Source organism: Lepisma saccharinum, chromosome 6 (assembly GCF_977018435.1).
Source record: "Lepisma saccharinum chromosome 6, izLepSacc3.1, whole genome shotgun sequence".
Classification (NCBI taxonomy): Eukaryota; Metazoa; Arthropoda; class Insecta; order Zygentoma; family Lepismatidae; genus Lepisma; species Lepisma saccharinum.
Window position 1 is genome coordinate 26433456 of NC_139234.1, and position 16389 is coordinate 26449844.

General features: G+C 37.6%; 1 protein-coding gene across 1 annotated transcript; it reads right to left on the reverse strand.

Moving 5' to 3' along the window:
- Positions 1–281: 281 nt before the first annotated feature.
- Positions 282–14204, reverse strand: LOC145988632 (uncharacterized). Its single transcript, XM_083123664.1, has 2 exons — positions 14046–14204; positions 282–5042 (listed from the first exon to the last, which is right to left on the reverse strand). Exon 2 carries the CDS (start codon positions 5023–5025, stop codon positions 3634–3636), a length of 1392 nt encoding a protein of 463 aa, XP_082979790.1. The 5' UTR covers positions 5026–5042; positions 14046–14204; the 3' UTR covers positions 282–3633.
- Positions 14205–16389: the final 2185 nt, after the last annotated feature.

Genomic DNA, 16389 nt, shown 5'->3' on the forward strand with positions numbered 1-16389 from the left:
TATAAAACACATACTTGTATAGTGCATAGTGGTTGTATATAATGCTGTTTGGTAAGTATTGGAACAATATGAGCGTCGGAAAGTGTGATCGAACTGGTCCATAGAACCCCTCCCCCTCCCCCCGAATTGATATCGTTTATTACAAATTACAAAATAGCAGAACGTTTGTTATTTTTATTGTTAATAATGGAAATAACGCCTAGTTAGTTAGTATTCCAACAGAATAGCCAAAGAAAAACAGCGTTAGATCGAAAAATTGAGGTTAAAATACAGGCACGAGGTTATGTTTTACCATTTAATCCAAAGAACAACAGATTCCACAGTTTTCAAAATTCCAAAAATTAAGTTTTCTGAATGTTCAAACAACTTAAACTTCATGACCAAAATTTCTCTTACTTTTAAAGCTTTTTCCTGAAGGTATGTAAAATTTAATAACAAAATATAACAACTGTTCATTTCAGTACACACTGCATGAAACGTACAAAAAAATAACAATATAAACAGTTGTGCTACATATTAACACTTCTGATGGATAGAGTACAAAAGTCTCCTCAAGGATATAAGGACAGCAATAATAATAATAATAATAATAATAATAATACATTTGGAAAATAGTTTATTATTATGAAATTTTAATTATTATTATTTAATAATTATTATTGTTATTATTTCTATTAATCAAATTTCTTGCGACGCACATGGGAACAATTATAAGTGAACCCCCGTCCCACAAAAATTTTCCTGCCTACGGCCATGAGATCTGATCTTCCAGGCAGTGGCGAAGCGTGACATTTTTACGTAGTCATCGCAAGATTTGCCAAACTTCAGGGTCGACCTTTCAACGGAGAGGGGGGGACAATATTCCTCTGCGATAACGTCAAGGTCACTGCCAATTCAATGTAAAAGCTCATACCACAGACCTTACGACTACAAAAGACAGAATTCTATCCCATACGACGAGAATTATTAAATAAGCAGATTCATATCGTTCAATGTGTGCAGTGGAAATAGCCGACATTCGAGTGGTGTGCCCAGGATTTTCGAAAGGGGGGGGGGGGTTACGTGTACTTTTTAGTAGTCATTACTGAAGTCCTCATTTTGCCATCTTTTCCTGCCTTTTCTGTCTTCTTTTTTTTTCAAAGAATATTGAGCCTAAACAGAATTATGATCCTCACCACCCCTCCTTGAGCATGCCACTGGACACTCCGAAGAATCTTGATGACTCCAGACAAACCCTGCCGTAGCTGTAAACATAGGGATGGGGGCTGAAAGAAGGGCCTGTTATGACCCAGACCTTCAAGAGTGGGGGAAAGTGCAGGTCGTTGGACCTCTGCCTGTTCGGAAGCGTTCGGCTGTTCTCGGCACCGGCAGAGACCAGAGAGATTCGCACCATTCTGCGATGAGCTGGGCCGACGAACACCATTGCCTTCAATAGGAAACTTGGCGGGAGGGTTCGGCGCGAGGGGTAGTACTGGGGCGTCATTTCGATGCGCTAAGATTAGCGAATCTCTTGCGTATTTCGAGCTGTTTCATGCTGTCGCTTGGCTTATTTCGCACAAATATGCGAGTATTCTGACTTATTATTTTTACTACTTCTATAAAATATATAAAATGCAATATTTTTATTATTATAATATTAATATGGATCTGAAGAAAATTAGCGAGAATAGTCAAGTCTTGTTCAGAACAGGGGCCATGTCCGAATCTGCAGGTGCGCTTTTGCGTTGGTCACAGTCCCTCGTCCTATGACGTCGAAGCCGTCCGAACGGAAAGGCTCCAGAGTAGTACAATTTCCACTTTTCCCGCCAGGTGTCAGTTCCAACGTCAAGGACTGAGCTCCGTGGCTCACAATAGGAAAGCAGAAAGTAGACGCCAACGAAACTTCATAACGTCTTTCACTTATTAATAACGTAAATTGAACATGCGGCGTGCGAGTTTTTTTAGTTTTTTTTTACATTATCTCTAAATACAGTGTTATCGATAAAATGTCCAAATACCGTTAAGTTTTAGATGGTCTGTTCAATAAACGGCCTCTGTAACGTAAAGTTTGCAAAATGGCTGAGGGTTTGACTACATTTGCACCTTGCATTTTTCGAGTCTTTTGCCGATACGAGGAGCAAGTGCGAAAAGAAACAAGGTTTAGGAATACCTACAAGTGGTAGATTTCCCGTGAAGTTAAAAGGACATACATTGCTCACCAGTGTCAGGAGTTGAGATGGTACAAAGTAGCCTGTATCGCTCAAAGCAATGCAAATTTATCTGGATGAAATCTATCAAAGGGTTAGAGTTCAGTCACGTATATATATGTCAGTTCTCGGGTGAGTTATCATGTTAATTAATAAAGGTTAACAAAGTCAACTGTAGATGCGTTATGTTCTATTACAGACTAACGTAGCCACGAAACTATTGAGACTATCTGAATTGATGACTTTTTTTAAGTCCACTTTGTGCACAGACAGGCTAATCGTGACTGGACCTACTGTTTAGAGTGGGATCCGTACCACTATGTGCCTCCACCGGGTATCGAACTCGGGAACCCTTGATTACAAGCAGGGGTGCCTATCCCCTCAAGGCCAATGGCGCAATCCCCCCCAAAATCATGTCATGCGTCCTCCCAAAATCATATTCGCGCCCTCAAACCATATCGTAATCCCCACAAAGTATTTAATTCCGACAGCGTGTCTACGGAAAGTAACTTTTCTCTTAGCTTTACTGAACACTGTACTTGATCTGCCCCTCCTCCCTAAACAAGGGGCCCATCACTCAAGACCGCCCCTAAAATCGTTCATCATAATCCTTCCAAAATAGTTTGGATGAATATGTAATAATTGAGGTCTATTTGAATGAAATACCATGTAAAACCAAGAAATAAATTTGATCATCTTATGATTTTTTTTATTTTGGGGGGGGCCTTGCATGAAAAGCATATTTTCAGCTGTGTTTAAGTTTTTGATGATCCAAATCAGATGTTTTTGAAAGTTTTTTTCCATTCTTATAAGAAAATAAAAATTGATGAATTTCAGCTTCGCTCTCCCTTTTCTAAGGACACTATATTTAAGTTGTTAACTGTTACAACATACAAGCAGTAGAGGCGATTGGATTCCAAAACTACATCTTAAATAACAGAGGATGGAAAATTTACGTTACAATATTGTTGACAGGTAATCAATTTCAAATGTGTTGTTTTTCAAAGTAAAAGTTCCTTTTGTGATAATTTGTATCTTTTTAGCTTTGGGCACACATGAATAACACATATTTAGAAGAAATATTATTAATTTTATTTTATTAAATGCGACTTCCTTCCGACATCTCATTCAATTCTCTTTTTGTTAGTAATTATTATGCTACTTTCTCATGAGGCCCACAGTTTCCAAAATGTATCAAAAGAGACATTTAATGTATATAACACCATGTTCCAAATTAGATTACCTCGCAACACAAATTTCCATCTCCTGTTTGTGCAAGATTGTCTGTTCCGAAGAATCCTCCGCTGTGAATCCTTTCATCCCAGATGATTCAAAAAATGAGTTTATGAAACGTTTGAAATATAGTGTTCCAGTATTTTGTGCTGTGCTTCAAGTTCAAATTATGATATTTACAACACTCCCGCAAAGTTTTTAAAGTGCAAATATTTCACTTAATTTCACACCCACGTTCTACTTGATAACTATAATATCGGCCCTTCTTTGCAGTTAACCAAGATGAATTATTAACTATGGCATTATTGCCTGTATGGAATTTTTTCCTAGCAAACCAATTTGCAACGAGCCTAAAACAAGGAACATAAAAGAAATATCCGAACAGCAATTTCGTGAAAACAAGCATCACCCGTTCCATCCAGGTTAAAGCCTTGAGCAACTTGCTACATTGTCCATCAGTCACTGCATAAATGTGGCAAAAATACGCAAGTGAAGTGTTATACAGAAGCAGCGGCAAAAAATATCCCACACCTTCGATAAAGCATCTGGTTATGTGTTCTCCATCTCTGTCTAAATCCCGCAAACCCGGTGAAACCCAAAATTTTTCTACACTGTCCATAAGCTCTAACGTCTCCTCCAAGGTACCGCTGCATGCGTTGTATTTGTCCTCCGCCCCCATGAGGTACCCAACGCAGCGCCAGAAGTGTATGAATCCCTCCATTTCTTCCCTGGTTACATCGTGGATACCACATTTGTCTGGATGCATGACTACGACACCCATGAATGCCACTTGCGTCATCGCCATGTCAAATTGCGATATGTACGTAGTAGTTCCTGGCTCAGTGTTGTTTAGAACATTGTAAGGGTAATCTCTCGACACAGGAGACGGCCAAACGTCCTTGAATTCTTCAATCACATTGTCGACGTTACACCACATGCCTTTGCAGATACCGTCGGGACCTTGAAAGGTGATTTTCTTCTTCAGCTCGTCAGGTTCCATCGAGTTCATCTTGTCCATCACTCTAGCATGCATCGATCTGACCTTTTTGATATCCTCGTGTGCTGGGTCGTTCACATCAAAGATGTCTCCTTCGTACCAAGAAGATATTTTATTGATAGAGAAGAGGTACCTTTTGAATGCTTTGAACGGAGTGTCTGTTACGGCGGTGAATATCAAAGTCTCCATGAAACGACGGAAACTTATACCAACCATGAATGACAACATTGTGCCGAACCATAGGCCTCCCCAGTTCTTCTTGGCAAATTCTTGCCCTTTCCTGTATTTGTCCATGTCAAGCCATTCGGGTTTTGAATCCGGAAGAACTTTGGAATCGCCCCACACATGAATGCCTCTCAGAAGTCTTTTCAAGCAATCCGGGAATTCTTCAGCGCTGTTTGAGTTCGTTTTGGATACGTCATTATCGTTTGTAGTGATGTTACGTTTGTCAATCTGAATGTTGTCCTTAATTGTTGGAGTCTTTTCCGAGGATGTGAGGTTTATGGAACCATAGCTGACATTTGTCCGTTTTTCCAAACCAGAAGATGGGTCACGAACGTCATCATCATCATCACTGATACTATCTTGCGCATCTCCCAAGGAAGCCATTATAGAGGTGAAATGGTCTGAAACGAAATAGAAACGATTATCAATGCATTGTCTACCATAGGGGGAGCTATGGGCTGTACCTGGGCACAATCAAACGACCCATTGTGTTTGATTTGTTTTTTCACTTTACAATTAGCTTGTGTAGAAAACAATAACATAATTTTTGAAACAGTAAAAAACTGGAAACATTGTCAGTGTGATTAGAATAGTGTGCGGTAGCCTATGTAACTTTAATCTAACAACTTTCTCGACTTCAGTTGCTTTATTATCTAATTCACTGCTAATATTGTTCCAATGTATATGATTTTATTCCTATTGCATTTTATTGTACTTTCTTGATCAATTTCTTTGTAATCTGAATTTCATTTTAATTTTTATTTTTATCTGTTCTATTGTATGAGATTTTATTCCATTTGTATTTTATTGTACTTTCTTATTCATTTTCTGTGTAATCTTGAATTTTATTTTATTTTTATTTTAATCTGTACTTTTTGGGATTAGGTGGTAGACCAGCAACAGCTGAACCTCGCCCTAAGAGGGAATTTTCAGAAAATGTTCTTACAGCGCTGTTATATAAAGGTTGTGGTAGTTAATCTTCTTTTGTAATCAATTATCCAGTGCGATTTTTTTTAAAAAGTATTTTTTTATTTACGGTATGAATAATAGTGTAAATCTCATTAGTACCTCATGCAATATGTTACTCGTACATTGTTGTCAAAGATCAATTCGAAGTCAACATGTTTCTTATTTTTAATTTTGTTGCACACCCACATTGTGGTTAGGTCGTTGTGGCGAAATTGCATCAACAGAAGTTAATATCACAATTTTATATCTTATTAATTTTGTGCTATAGGCAAGTTTCACATTATGCGGCTCCGCCATGTTTGCGAGCTTACTTGCAAACAAGGAGAAGGAAAATAAGTGCCTTGCATTACTTTGCTTTAGTGCAAATTGGGCTGATCAGACAGGGCTATTTGTAGGTGAGAGTGCAATATTTGTGTCCTTGCGCATCAGATAGGCAACTGTTCTCCTATTTAACTACATGGGGAATTGATGCTGGACGTGCTGTTATCAAATTTAGTGTGCAAATTAATTTAATTTTATCCTGAAAAATTAAGTGGGAACGCAACAGATGTATGATCAGTGCTTTGAAACTATGATTTTAAAAGATATGATATTTGACAACAGAAAAGATATAGGAACTCAAAAACATTAACATTTGTACAGTATTTATGTACGTCAATTGCAGTTTTCACAATTTAACTGCCTTGTTGTTGTGAGTTGTTGCATTAAAAAAATAATAATTCCTTACAACTGTATTTTTTCATAGTACCTAGGTAGTTGTTAATTGTCGTTTTTTACACAGTGTCACACTTTCGAAATGGTTAGTAAAAACGATCATCTGTTTATATATAAATGTATCAAGGCGAATAGTTATTTTTTTTTTTAAAAAAAAGTAATCTTAATTTCAGTTTCACGTTTCGCAATCTCTAGGGAGTTTCATTTACAGGAAATATAATTTTAAAGTGTTGTAACAAAGAAAAGAGGATGCGGGAAATAGAAGGGGAAACTGCTTAATAGCAGAGAGCACAAGTTAACATTAAATTATTTGAGAGGGCATACGCACAATACATTTCATATTATTTTCTTGATTTTTTTTGGGAACTTCCGATTCCAACATCAACCACTGTATGATACATACTCACAACGAGAAAAGAACATAAAACGCAAAGTGTAGAATCTAGGACGTTTTTAAGGATCCGGATCCCCCCTGTCCCCGAAAGACTTATGAGGTCAAAAATTAAGTGAGCAAAATACTTGATTACTCTTCCATAATATGATGTTAATTTATTTCCGCAGAACTTACATAAAGATAAGGATTAGATTGCGTTGCCTTGCTTGCAAAACTATGCGTCCCACTATTACTAATAAAATGCTCATAAAAATTATGCTAAAGGATTTTACTTTTCACCAGCTGGACATAACAACCTTTTTGGTATTCCTTAAATAATCCACTTCATTATTTTTCTACATTAATTTCTTTGTCAGAACAGCTGCTTTTATACAAATTGTAGTGATCTTAACTAGGCATAAGCTAGAAAATGAATGTATGCTATTATCTCTCTACTCTTATATCATCTTTTTACCTTTCATGCAATAATAATTACTAATTTGTCTATTTTAATAGTATTAATAATAGACATATTAACCTTGCAAATATAAACTCTCTTCTCTATTATTAGGGGCATTCCAGCGTTACGCGTGTTACATTTCACACACAAAATGTAATGTATTCATAATGAACTGATTTTATAGAATTATGAACTTTGTGTTGTCTGCTAACAAATGAAATAAACTTTAGTGTGATGACATACCCTGAATGCATGAAAAGCATTAACGAAAATGTGTTACGTGTGTGACGCTTTGAAAACGTGGCAAAATTTGACTTCGTTTGTCTGTGAAGCATACCGACTACAAATGCTTTATGTTAGTGAAATATGGAAATTATATGCATTCACAAACATTTGAACCTTAACGCGATTAAAATCACTAATCATTTTCAGATTAATTCATTTTGTTATTTACATGGCGTAGTACCAATTTTCGTGGAATGCCTCATTATTATTATACTGTATGTGAACCATTTGGTTCGGAAACCTCCCGAAATATACTTCTTGATACGTGCCTGCTTAGAATCTAAATTTTTGTATTGTCAAACTATGTATAGACAATGGTAACAAGTTTAGTTCTCTTTGTGGGTGAATTGGCATACGCTATTTAGTTCGTTCGAAATCACCTGCCGTTGCACTTTAAAATATTAATTCTCAATTTCAAAAGAAGGTTTGAAACTGATAACTCGCTACATTATCTAACAGGTTTACGAAACATGTTCTTTCTTATTGTCGATTTAAACGAGAAGCTCTTCACGGTGAAAATAGCTATTAAATAGCAAACGCATTGAATGTGTTAAATGAACTTCATTGCCGGCATTAAAACTGGTAACTGAGAAGCTATATCCTCATGAATAGAAAACAACATTAGTGCCCGAGAACTTACAACCTTAAGGCCAGAGGTCATTCAGAAGAAAGTCGTTAAGAAAACTAGACAGAAAAGTAGCCATATTTCTAGTTGTGCCTCTCATCGCCTTAGGTCTTATTAGACTTTTATTAATTCAGTTTCGAGGGTGATCTACGGAAAAATGAGTTTATTGTGATGCTTTAAATAAAAATCTATTCTAGATGTATATTTTAATCAACATGTCAAATTTATTTCCTTAACGATAAAAAATAGACTTTGATGTTTGAAAGTAATTTAGTTCTTCAGTTGGCATGCTTCCCACAAAAATATGCTCCAGTGACTTCTTGTATCAAGCTTTTGTCCCACTGAATTATATGCATTTCACACAGTGATTTATATTTGTTATTTGCGCTCAAGGTACATTCAATAAATAACCAGAATTTTGTAATTGCGTCACTCACCGTTGAATAGAGAGCTTGTACGTACAGTCACGGACACTGCCGGCTTGTAATGAATACATTGACTTTCAATGGAATCGATATAAGCCGGCAGTGTCCATGACTGTACAATGTGAAATCTCATTTTCTCTCTCTCTCTCTCTCTCTCTCTCTCTCTCTCTCTCTCTCTCTCTCTCTCTCTCTCTGTGCTCATTTTATGTATTTTAGAGTTGCATCTTGCGGGAACCCTCCGAGGTGTATGGGCCCCCTCAATGTTTTCTCTGCGCTCCTGAAATTTTATATAATTCCAGAAATTCAACACATAGTGTCGGTTATTTTTAAAGATACGAAATAGACAAAATGTAGGTCAACATTGATAAAATTTGAACTCTAAATTCACTGAGGCAAGCACTAAACAGAAACGCCCGATCGGTGAACTTAGAATACGTACCAACAGAGTTACTGTAATTTACGAGTTATTTGTGGACACCACAAATAACTTGACGACTGTTTTATTTATTTATTTTTATGTGGAAGCTGGTCGAGTGGGTTCCCAGTAACATAAGACAATGTCTGCAATAATAAGCAGGGGCGTGCTGGCTCAATCAAAGGAGCCCTGGCAACTTAACCTGTGGGCCCTCAGAAATGCGGTATTAATTTACTTGCTCGCAGATCGTCTAAAATAAGAAAAAAACAACTCACCTCATACCTTTATAGATATACCGTTTGTCGGAATCTTTTAGAGTATAAATTGACTGCAGTTATAAATTCAGTAGGAAGATTCAGTTGCTCGGACAGTCTGTTTTTATTTCCATGCAAACAAGAAAACTTGTTAATTCATGAACTTTTTACCACTAATATTAGTTTTATGTGAGGTATTTAAAATGAAACTTCCCACCAAATATTTTCAAAGGGGGCCAAGTCTTTTCATATTCGAATAAGAACTGAGACAAATTTCCCACATAGTCCACACCTGTTAAATGTTACAGATTATTTTTGATTTTTAGCTATAGTGTGAAAAGGTAGTTCAGTTTTCTTTTAATTGTTAAACGCTTCAAAAGGGGGTAGCTAACTGTTGTACATCCGTTATCGTCTGGCGTCATCGATATATATATATATATATATATATATATATATATATATATATATATTCATAAACTTTATAAACAATTAAAGTTATATGTAAATACTTTCAACCATAACCTCGAGTTTTGTTTGCAATGGTCGTAGTAGTTCCAAATTTCTCCACTAGGTGACAGGGTGATAAGTTCCAAGATGGCTGCCTGTGGTGCAGAGAGAGCTTTTTGCGTCCTACAGTTTCACGTTTGTCGGTCTGTTGTTAGTGTTTAGCATGAGTTTCGTACAAAATTTCGTAAAGAACCATCATCCAAGAACTCCATACGCAAGTGGTATGATAAATTCAAGAGAACAGCATGAATTTGCAAAGGAAAATCATCCGGTAGACCGTCCACGTCTGAGGCAGATGTCGAGTGAGTTAGAGCTAGTTCTCAACGCAGCCACCAGAAGTCTGCAAGGAAAGTGAGTCAAGAGCTAACAATGCCTCGAGCAACTGTTTGGCGCGTAGTGCGTAGGCCTTTAAAGATGTATCCCTATCAGTGGCGATTTCTCTGGGTGTGTAAGTCGTGTGTCAACGGCCAAAGGAAAATGAAATAAAGAAGAAAGTATCTGTACTTTTATAAATTACGATTTTCAACGTTTTTCTTTAATTGTCAGTTTCGAGCGCCCGGTAGTTTACGAACGCGGCGCAGCGCGCAGTGGTTGTCAGGCAGGCAGATCGGTCCCAGACTGCCAGGACGTTGGAGAGGAATACAACGTCTTACCACTGCCGAAACATAGGATGACCGCGCATGCGCATCCTGCCACCCACCACCATGGTTAGCTTCTCAAGGCGTTGTATTTGTTCCCAACGGTTTGGCTTTCATTCACCCCGCGTTCCGCGTTGTTTTGCTCGTGATTGTTGTGCATTATTTTTTAAACGTGTGGTGTGAAGTGATGTGATTATTTTAAGATAGAGAATAGTGAAAGTCTTGTGCAAAACTATTTAAATGATTCCTTTTCTTCGCTTTCGTATTCAGAGAAGAAACAAGTGATTGTCAATGGTCGACCATGTCCGAATCTCACGATGTCAACATATGTTAAAGGAAAAAGTGGTGCTGGAAAAGGTTTTGAGAGACATTTTCGAAAAGAACTCTATGAAATTTCAGACTGGCTTTGCGGGTGTGATGTGGTGAATAAATTTTACTGTTGAACATGTTTATTATTCTTAGGGGAGTGCGGGATCCCGAAAAGTCGGCACCGGGATCGGGAAAAAAATTTCCTGTCCAGATCCCGACTTCGGGAAATGACTTCCCGACTTTCTCGGGATCCCGAGCAGTCGGGAAATACCGAATGGTCATTGTAAAAATTTGTTAATTCTCGATGTTTTCGGCATTGCAAATGTCTGGAACTTATCGGAAATTCTTAGTTTTTGTATCAGAAATGCAAAAACAATCACTTAAGGTGAAAATGACGTGTAGAATTCGATTTTTCAAGAGCTTCGGAAAATTTCGAACATTTCCCGTCCCGAATGTCGGGATTTAAAAAATATCCCGTCCCGACTTTCGACTAAAAAAGGTGTTTGGAATTATCAAGGGTATGCGGATTTGAATCATCTCAATACTACAGTGTAGAAACACAATGAGTCTGAATTGCATCTTTCTAGTTTCTTTAAATTTAGTAGTTTTGTTTCCACCCCTACTAGAATTGACGGTCTTGTGGATATTCAACGAAAATCTGAAACAGAGCTACACAATGAAATAGTAAAAAAGAACAGGGAAATATTAAAGAGGTTGATTAACGCCGTCTACTATTTAACAAAGCAAGAACTGCCATTCCGAGGCCATGAGGAAAATGCAGCATCTCTAAATAAGGGCAATTACATGGAATTCCTTATTACAAGTGTCGAGTTTGATCCCTCATTAAAAGAACATTTATTAAATTCTACAGTTTTTCGCGGTACTTCGGCAGGCATTCAAAATTATTTAATAAATTCAGTTTCGATGTTCTGAGAGATGAAATCTACAATGAAATTCAAAACACAGACTTTGTGGCTATCATTGCCGATGAAACATCAGACATTAGCAATAAATCTCAGGTGTCAACGATGTTGCGTTTTTTTTCGGACTCACAGATAAAAGTCATTGAAAGATTTCTTGGGTTTCATGACATGAGCGCCGATAAAACTGCAGGAGCTCTTTTTAGTCACGTGACTGAAATAATGGATAAATATAAGTGTGGGGATAAATTAATTGCTCAGACATACAATGGATCTTCTGTAATGAGTGGTCAGTTGAATTATCTCCATCGAGAAAGAATTACTTTATAAGCTGAGAGAAGGGGATAAATCCAAATTTTATGAGGCGGTGATCAGGGCATTTGTCTTTAAAGAAAGAAGAATTGAGCTGGAATTCAAGTAACTGTAAGCAATGAGCAGTTGATTTTTCAAAATTTACTTTTTGCAAGGATAAATGAAGGGTAAGGGAAAAAACCGGGAATGTGCATTTTAGCGATTTTTCAATGAACGGGTCATTCTTATGTCCAGGGTGTTTTTTGTAGGGGTGATGGGAGTTCCACGAACCCCTCTGGTTGTAAACTGCTGCTTTAAAAATTAATTGTATGGTGAAGTATTGAACATTAATTTTCTCGTTTAAACAGTCCTTGCTTGTCCTTACCCTTCAAAAATATTAATATTTTAAATGAAGTATTTACTTCATTTTAAATAATTTATGTAATTTAATGTTTTTCTAAATATTTCTAAATTTACACCAAAAATATTCGTAGAAAATTAGTAATATTAGGTCACAGAAATGAGAGGGGGAGGGGTTAACATTCCTTCTTTGACAACGCCTTAAGTTTAGGGTCAGGAGACGCCACTGATCCCTATCGAGTGCAGTTGTTACAACATTTAACACCTAATGATCACACGTCCCGCAAAACGTTTTGTGGTTCATTTCTATAGTTATGCAGTGGTGATGATGATTTTATTGACAAACTTTGTTTCTGTGATGAGGCTACGTTCCATGTGACAGGATGAGTGAACAAGAAAAATGTTCGCATCTGAGGGACTGAGAATCCTCGTCAAATCGTTGAAGTTGTGCGTGATTCACCGAAGACTAATGTGTTTTGCGCCATTTCATCTACCAAAGTGTACGGTCCGTACTTCTTTCACGAAGAAACTGTGACTGGACAAACATTCCTACACATGCTTACTACAAATTACCTTAATACCAGACTGCCAGACCGCTGGATTGGGCAATCTACTCGAAATGATCAACAATTACTACATTGGCCACCAAGATTCCCGGATTTAACCCCCTGTGATTTTTTTCTGTGGGGGCATCTAAAAGCCATTGTGTACAAACCTCCTCTATCCCGAAAAAGTTCAATGAACTAAAAGAGCGCATTACTGCTGCAGTGCAAACTGTTGATGCAGACATGTTGAAACGGGTCTGGGCGGAATTCGATTACCGAATTGATTTATGCAGGGTAACAAAGGGGGCTCACATAGAACATTTGTGAGATACTGTGTTCAAAATTTTATCAAAAAAACTTGGACAGTTGTAGGAAGTACATGTAAAATTTAAAGCAATTTGGACGAAAAATAAAAAAATATATAAGGTGTTGAAATCGTTCACATCATTTTGAAGCAGCCCATGTGTGTGTGTGTGTGTGTGTATATATATATATGCGGATTTTTTCCAGGGAGGGGCAAGGAAGGTATTTTTTCCAGGGGGGCAAACAAGTCACATTTTCCCCAAAAATAGTGTTGTTCCCTAAAAAAAACATTGCTTAAATTTGAATTTATGGTGTCCATGCAATAATTAACACATATTATTGTGGCTAAAATGAAATTATATGTGTGAAATACATAATTTTTGGTTGACTTTCATTTTCCCGAGGGGGCTACGGCCCTCCTTGCCCCCCTTCCGGACGCCCATGTATGTGTAATATATATATATATATATATATATATATATATATATATATATATATATAGGTTGTAGTATTTTAGAATTTTTTTTTACTAAGGGACCCCCCAAATTTTAGTTGCAGGGAGCCCCAGGGCAATACGCTACGCCACTGTCATGAACTATCAACCTGTAACAAAAAATTCCCAGGGTGGAGTAAAGGAGTAAAAATATTGTGTATCACGTCCTATGTAAAACTGTGGATAACCCTAAAAGTTGATTCATATATATTGAAGATAGCATACTTCCATCGGTAGAACATTGTGTAACCAGCAATAAAATGAAGTTCAGAAATGTAACTAGTGCAAACAAGTGTCAGATTTATGAGGAAATAATGATATTGTGTGTTTTTGGGTGTGTGTGTGGGTGTGTGTGTGTGTGATTCTCAAGAATCGAGATACTCGTATTTCAACAATTTATTTGTAGGTTGAATAAAATTGACAAATATTCTAAATCCTAATTCTAGCTAAATAATTCTAAGTTAAAATAACTGGAAGAGAACATCTTAGAATCATATAGTAAATATGAAGCTGTTTACCTTGCAATGAAAAACTGCCAGCGTAGTCCTTTTGTCGGGCCACAATTTCCGTGGACAGACATGCTGTTTCCTCAAATGAGGGGATTTTATACTAATTGTCATCCAGTCTCCCTGCTTACCAGTGACCTTTCCAAAGTCATTCTAACGCAGTGGCTCTTTATCTCCAAGTCCACTTCCTCACTTTTGGCCTTTATTTATTTATCGCAATAACCCATACTTGATGCACTCTATTTATTTCTATAGATCATTGCATACACGTGTTGTTTATCACTTTAGCGGCATATAGGTCATCTTGGTAATCAAATATGAAGTTTTAATTTTCTTTCTTTGCTACATTATTTGATCTTAGATTCCTGCATTTCTCCACTTCCAGCCCGCGATTAGTTCCAACCATAAGCGGATTTGGCGGGAGGGGCACAGGGGCACATGTCCTTCCCAAAAGAAATGTTCAAGTATTATGAAAGGTATTGGTAGCATTATACTACAACGAATAAAAATGTTTTCGTCTGCCCTTTTCAGACGATGGAAGAATAAAATAAAATTTAGCACAAATACAGTAATCGGGACTACATTTACTAGACTATTAAATAAGTGAACACGCGAAATAGAATCCATGACTTGGTTGCAATGCAATAACGTTAGTTGATCTACTCAAAGGGGGAGTCAAAAATTTTCCATGGTCTTGAGAGTTTTGCCTGTGAAAATCACTTCTCAAGCTTATCCCTTTCTGTAATCGTCGTTATTACAAACAACGTGAAACCACAGATAGAGTATATAGATACCCTGAATAACGCAGTAGAGAGGCAGCACTTCATTCCTAAGCGTCAGCAAAAATTCGATGCCACTGGTGTTATGTTACATCCGGTCGTAGCGGTGTACGAGCGATTTTATTGTTGAGTCAGCAGAACGTGTCTGATCACGTTGAAGACATCGGAAGCGGTGGGGGAGGGGGGTCAATGGATTTGTCACGTTGTTTCTTGATGTATGCTAACCTAACACGTGCGTATGTTTGTGTGTGTGTGTGTGTGTGTCTTTGGAGGAAATGCGCGCGCAACCATTGCGTATGATGCAAACAAATGAAGAAATTATTTAAAGATGGCGCTGAAGGTGTTGTACCCCGAAAGCTTAGCGGCTAAGGTTATTGCTCTGTAAAACAAGAGGCGTCGAGGGTTCGATTCCTGGTAGAGTCAATATTGATTGATTGATAGATTGAGTTAGTTTTTTTTAAGTCCACTTTATGCACGGCAAGACGAATCAGGAGTGGACCTACAGTTGAAAAGTGGTGATTCGGACCACTATGTGCCTCCACCGAGTATCGAACCTGGGACCCCTTTATTACAAGTCGACGATGTCAATATTGAATGATTTCGATTAGCCTGTGTGTAAATAAAGCCAACAAAATGGTTGAGTTCGAAAATCGAGTTGGGTTAGTGGTTAATGTTGTCACCTGGCAATGAAGAGGTCGCGGGTTCGATTCTCTAGGTAGTTAAATTAGGCCAATTGTTTAATCCCGCCATTATAGGTTCCGATTAGTCCATCTGTGCATAAATAGTGATTGAATAAAATCAATATGGCGGCCTTGGGGTAGTGGTTAATGTTGTCGCCTGGTAATGAAGAGGTCGCGGGTTCGATTCTCTAGGTAGTTAAATGAGGCCAATTGTTTTGTGCCGCCATTATAGGTCCCGATTAGTCCGTCTGTGCATAAATAGTATTTGAATAAAATCAATATGGCGGCCGCGTTTTGTGTTTAGCGGCGGCGGCGACCGGGGCGCGGCGCGGCGCGGGGCGGAGCGGGGCGGCGCGGGCGCGGTGGGTGTTTTTTATTCCGCGAGATGTTTCAACCAAGTGGTTGAGGGTTCGATTCCCAATGTTGGTGAAAATTGGATATTCAATTGGATTTGTTTAAAAGTTCCGATTAGCTTTTTGTGCACAAAGAGAAAATGAACTAATTGGAAATAGGATGTTTATGCTGTAATGAAAAGGTCCCGGGTTCGATTCACAATGTCAAATTGGCTGATAATGATGTTTTTTTAAAAAAAAAGAAGTGTGTTGAGTCCCCATTAGTATTTAGGCAGGAACAGATATTAAAAATCAAAACAAAATGCCTTTTGATTACAACGCAAAGACTTTACCGCTAATGTATAAAGATAAATTAGAATCTGTTGTTTTGCTGTGTGGGGCCCCAGTACCGATTAGCTTAAATGCATAAAGAGTAGGTAAAATAAGCAAGATGGCCGTCACTATTGTTTTGTGATCAAAAAGGAGTCACAGGTTCGATTCAATCAAAGGAGGCAAGATTCTATGTTTCAATTCCATGTAAAAGTCTAAAGTTATGTTTCGATTA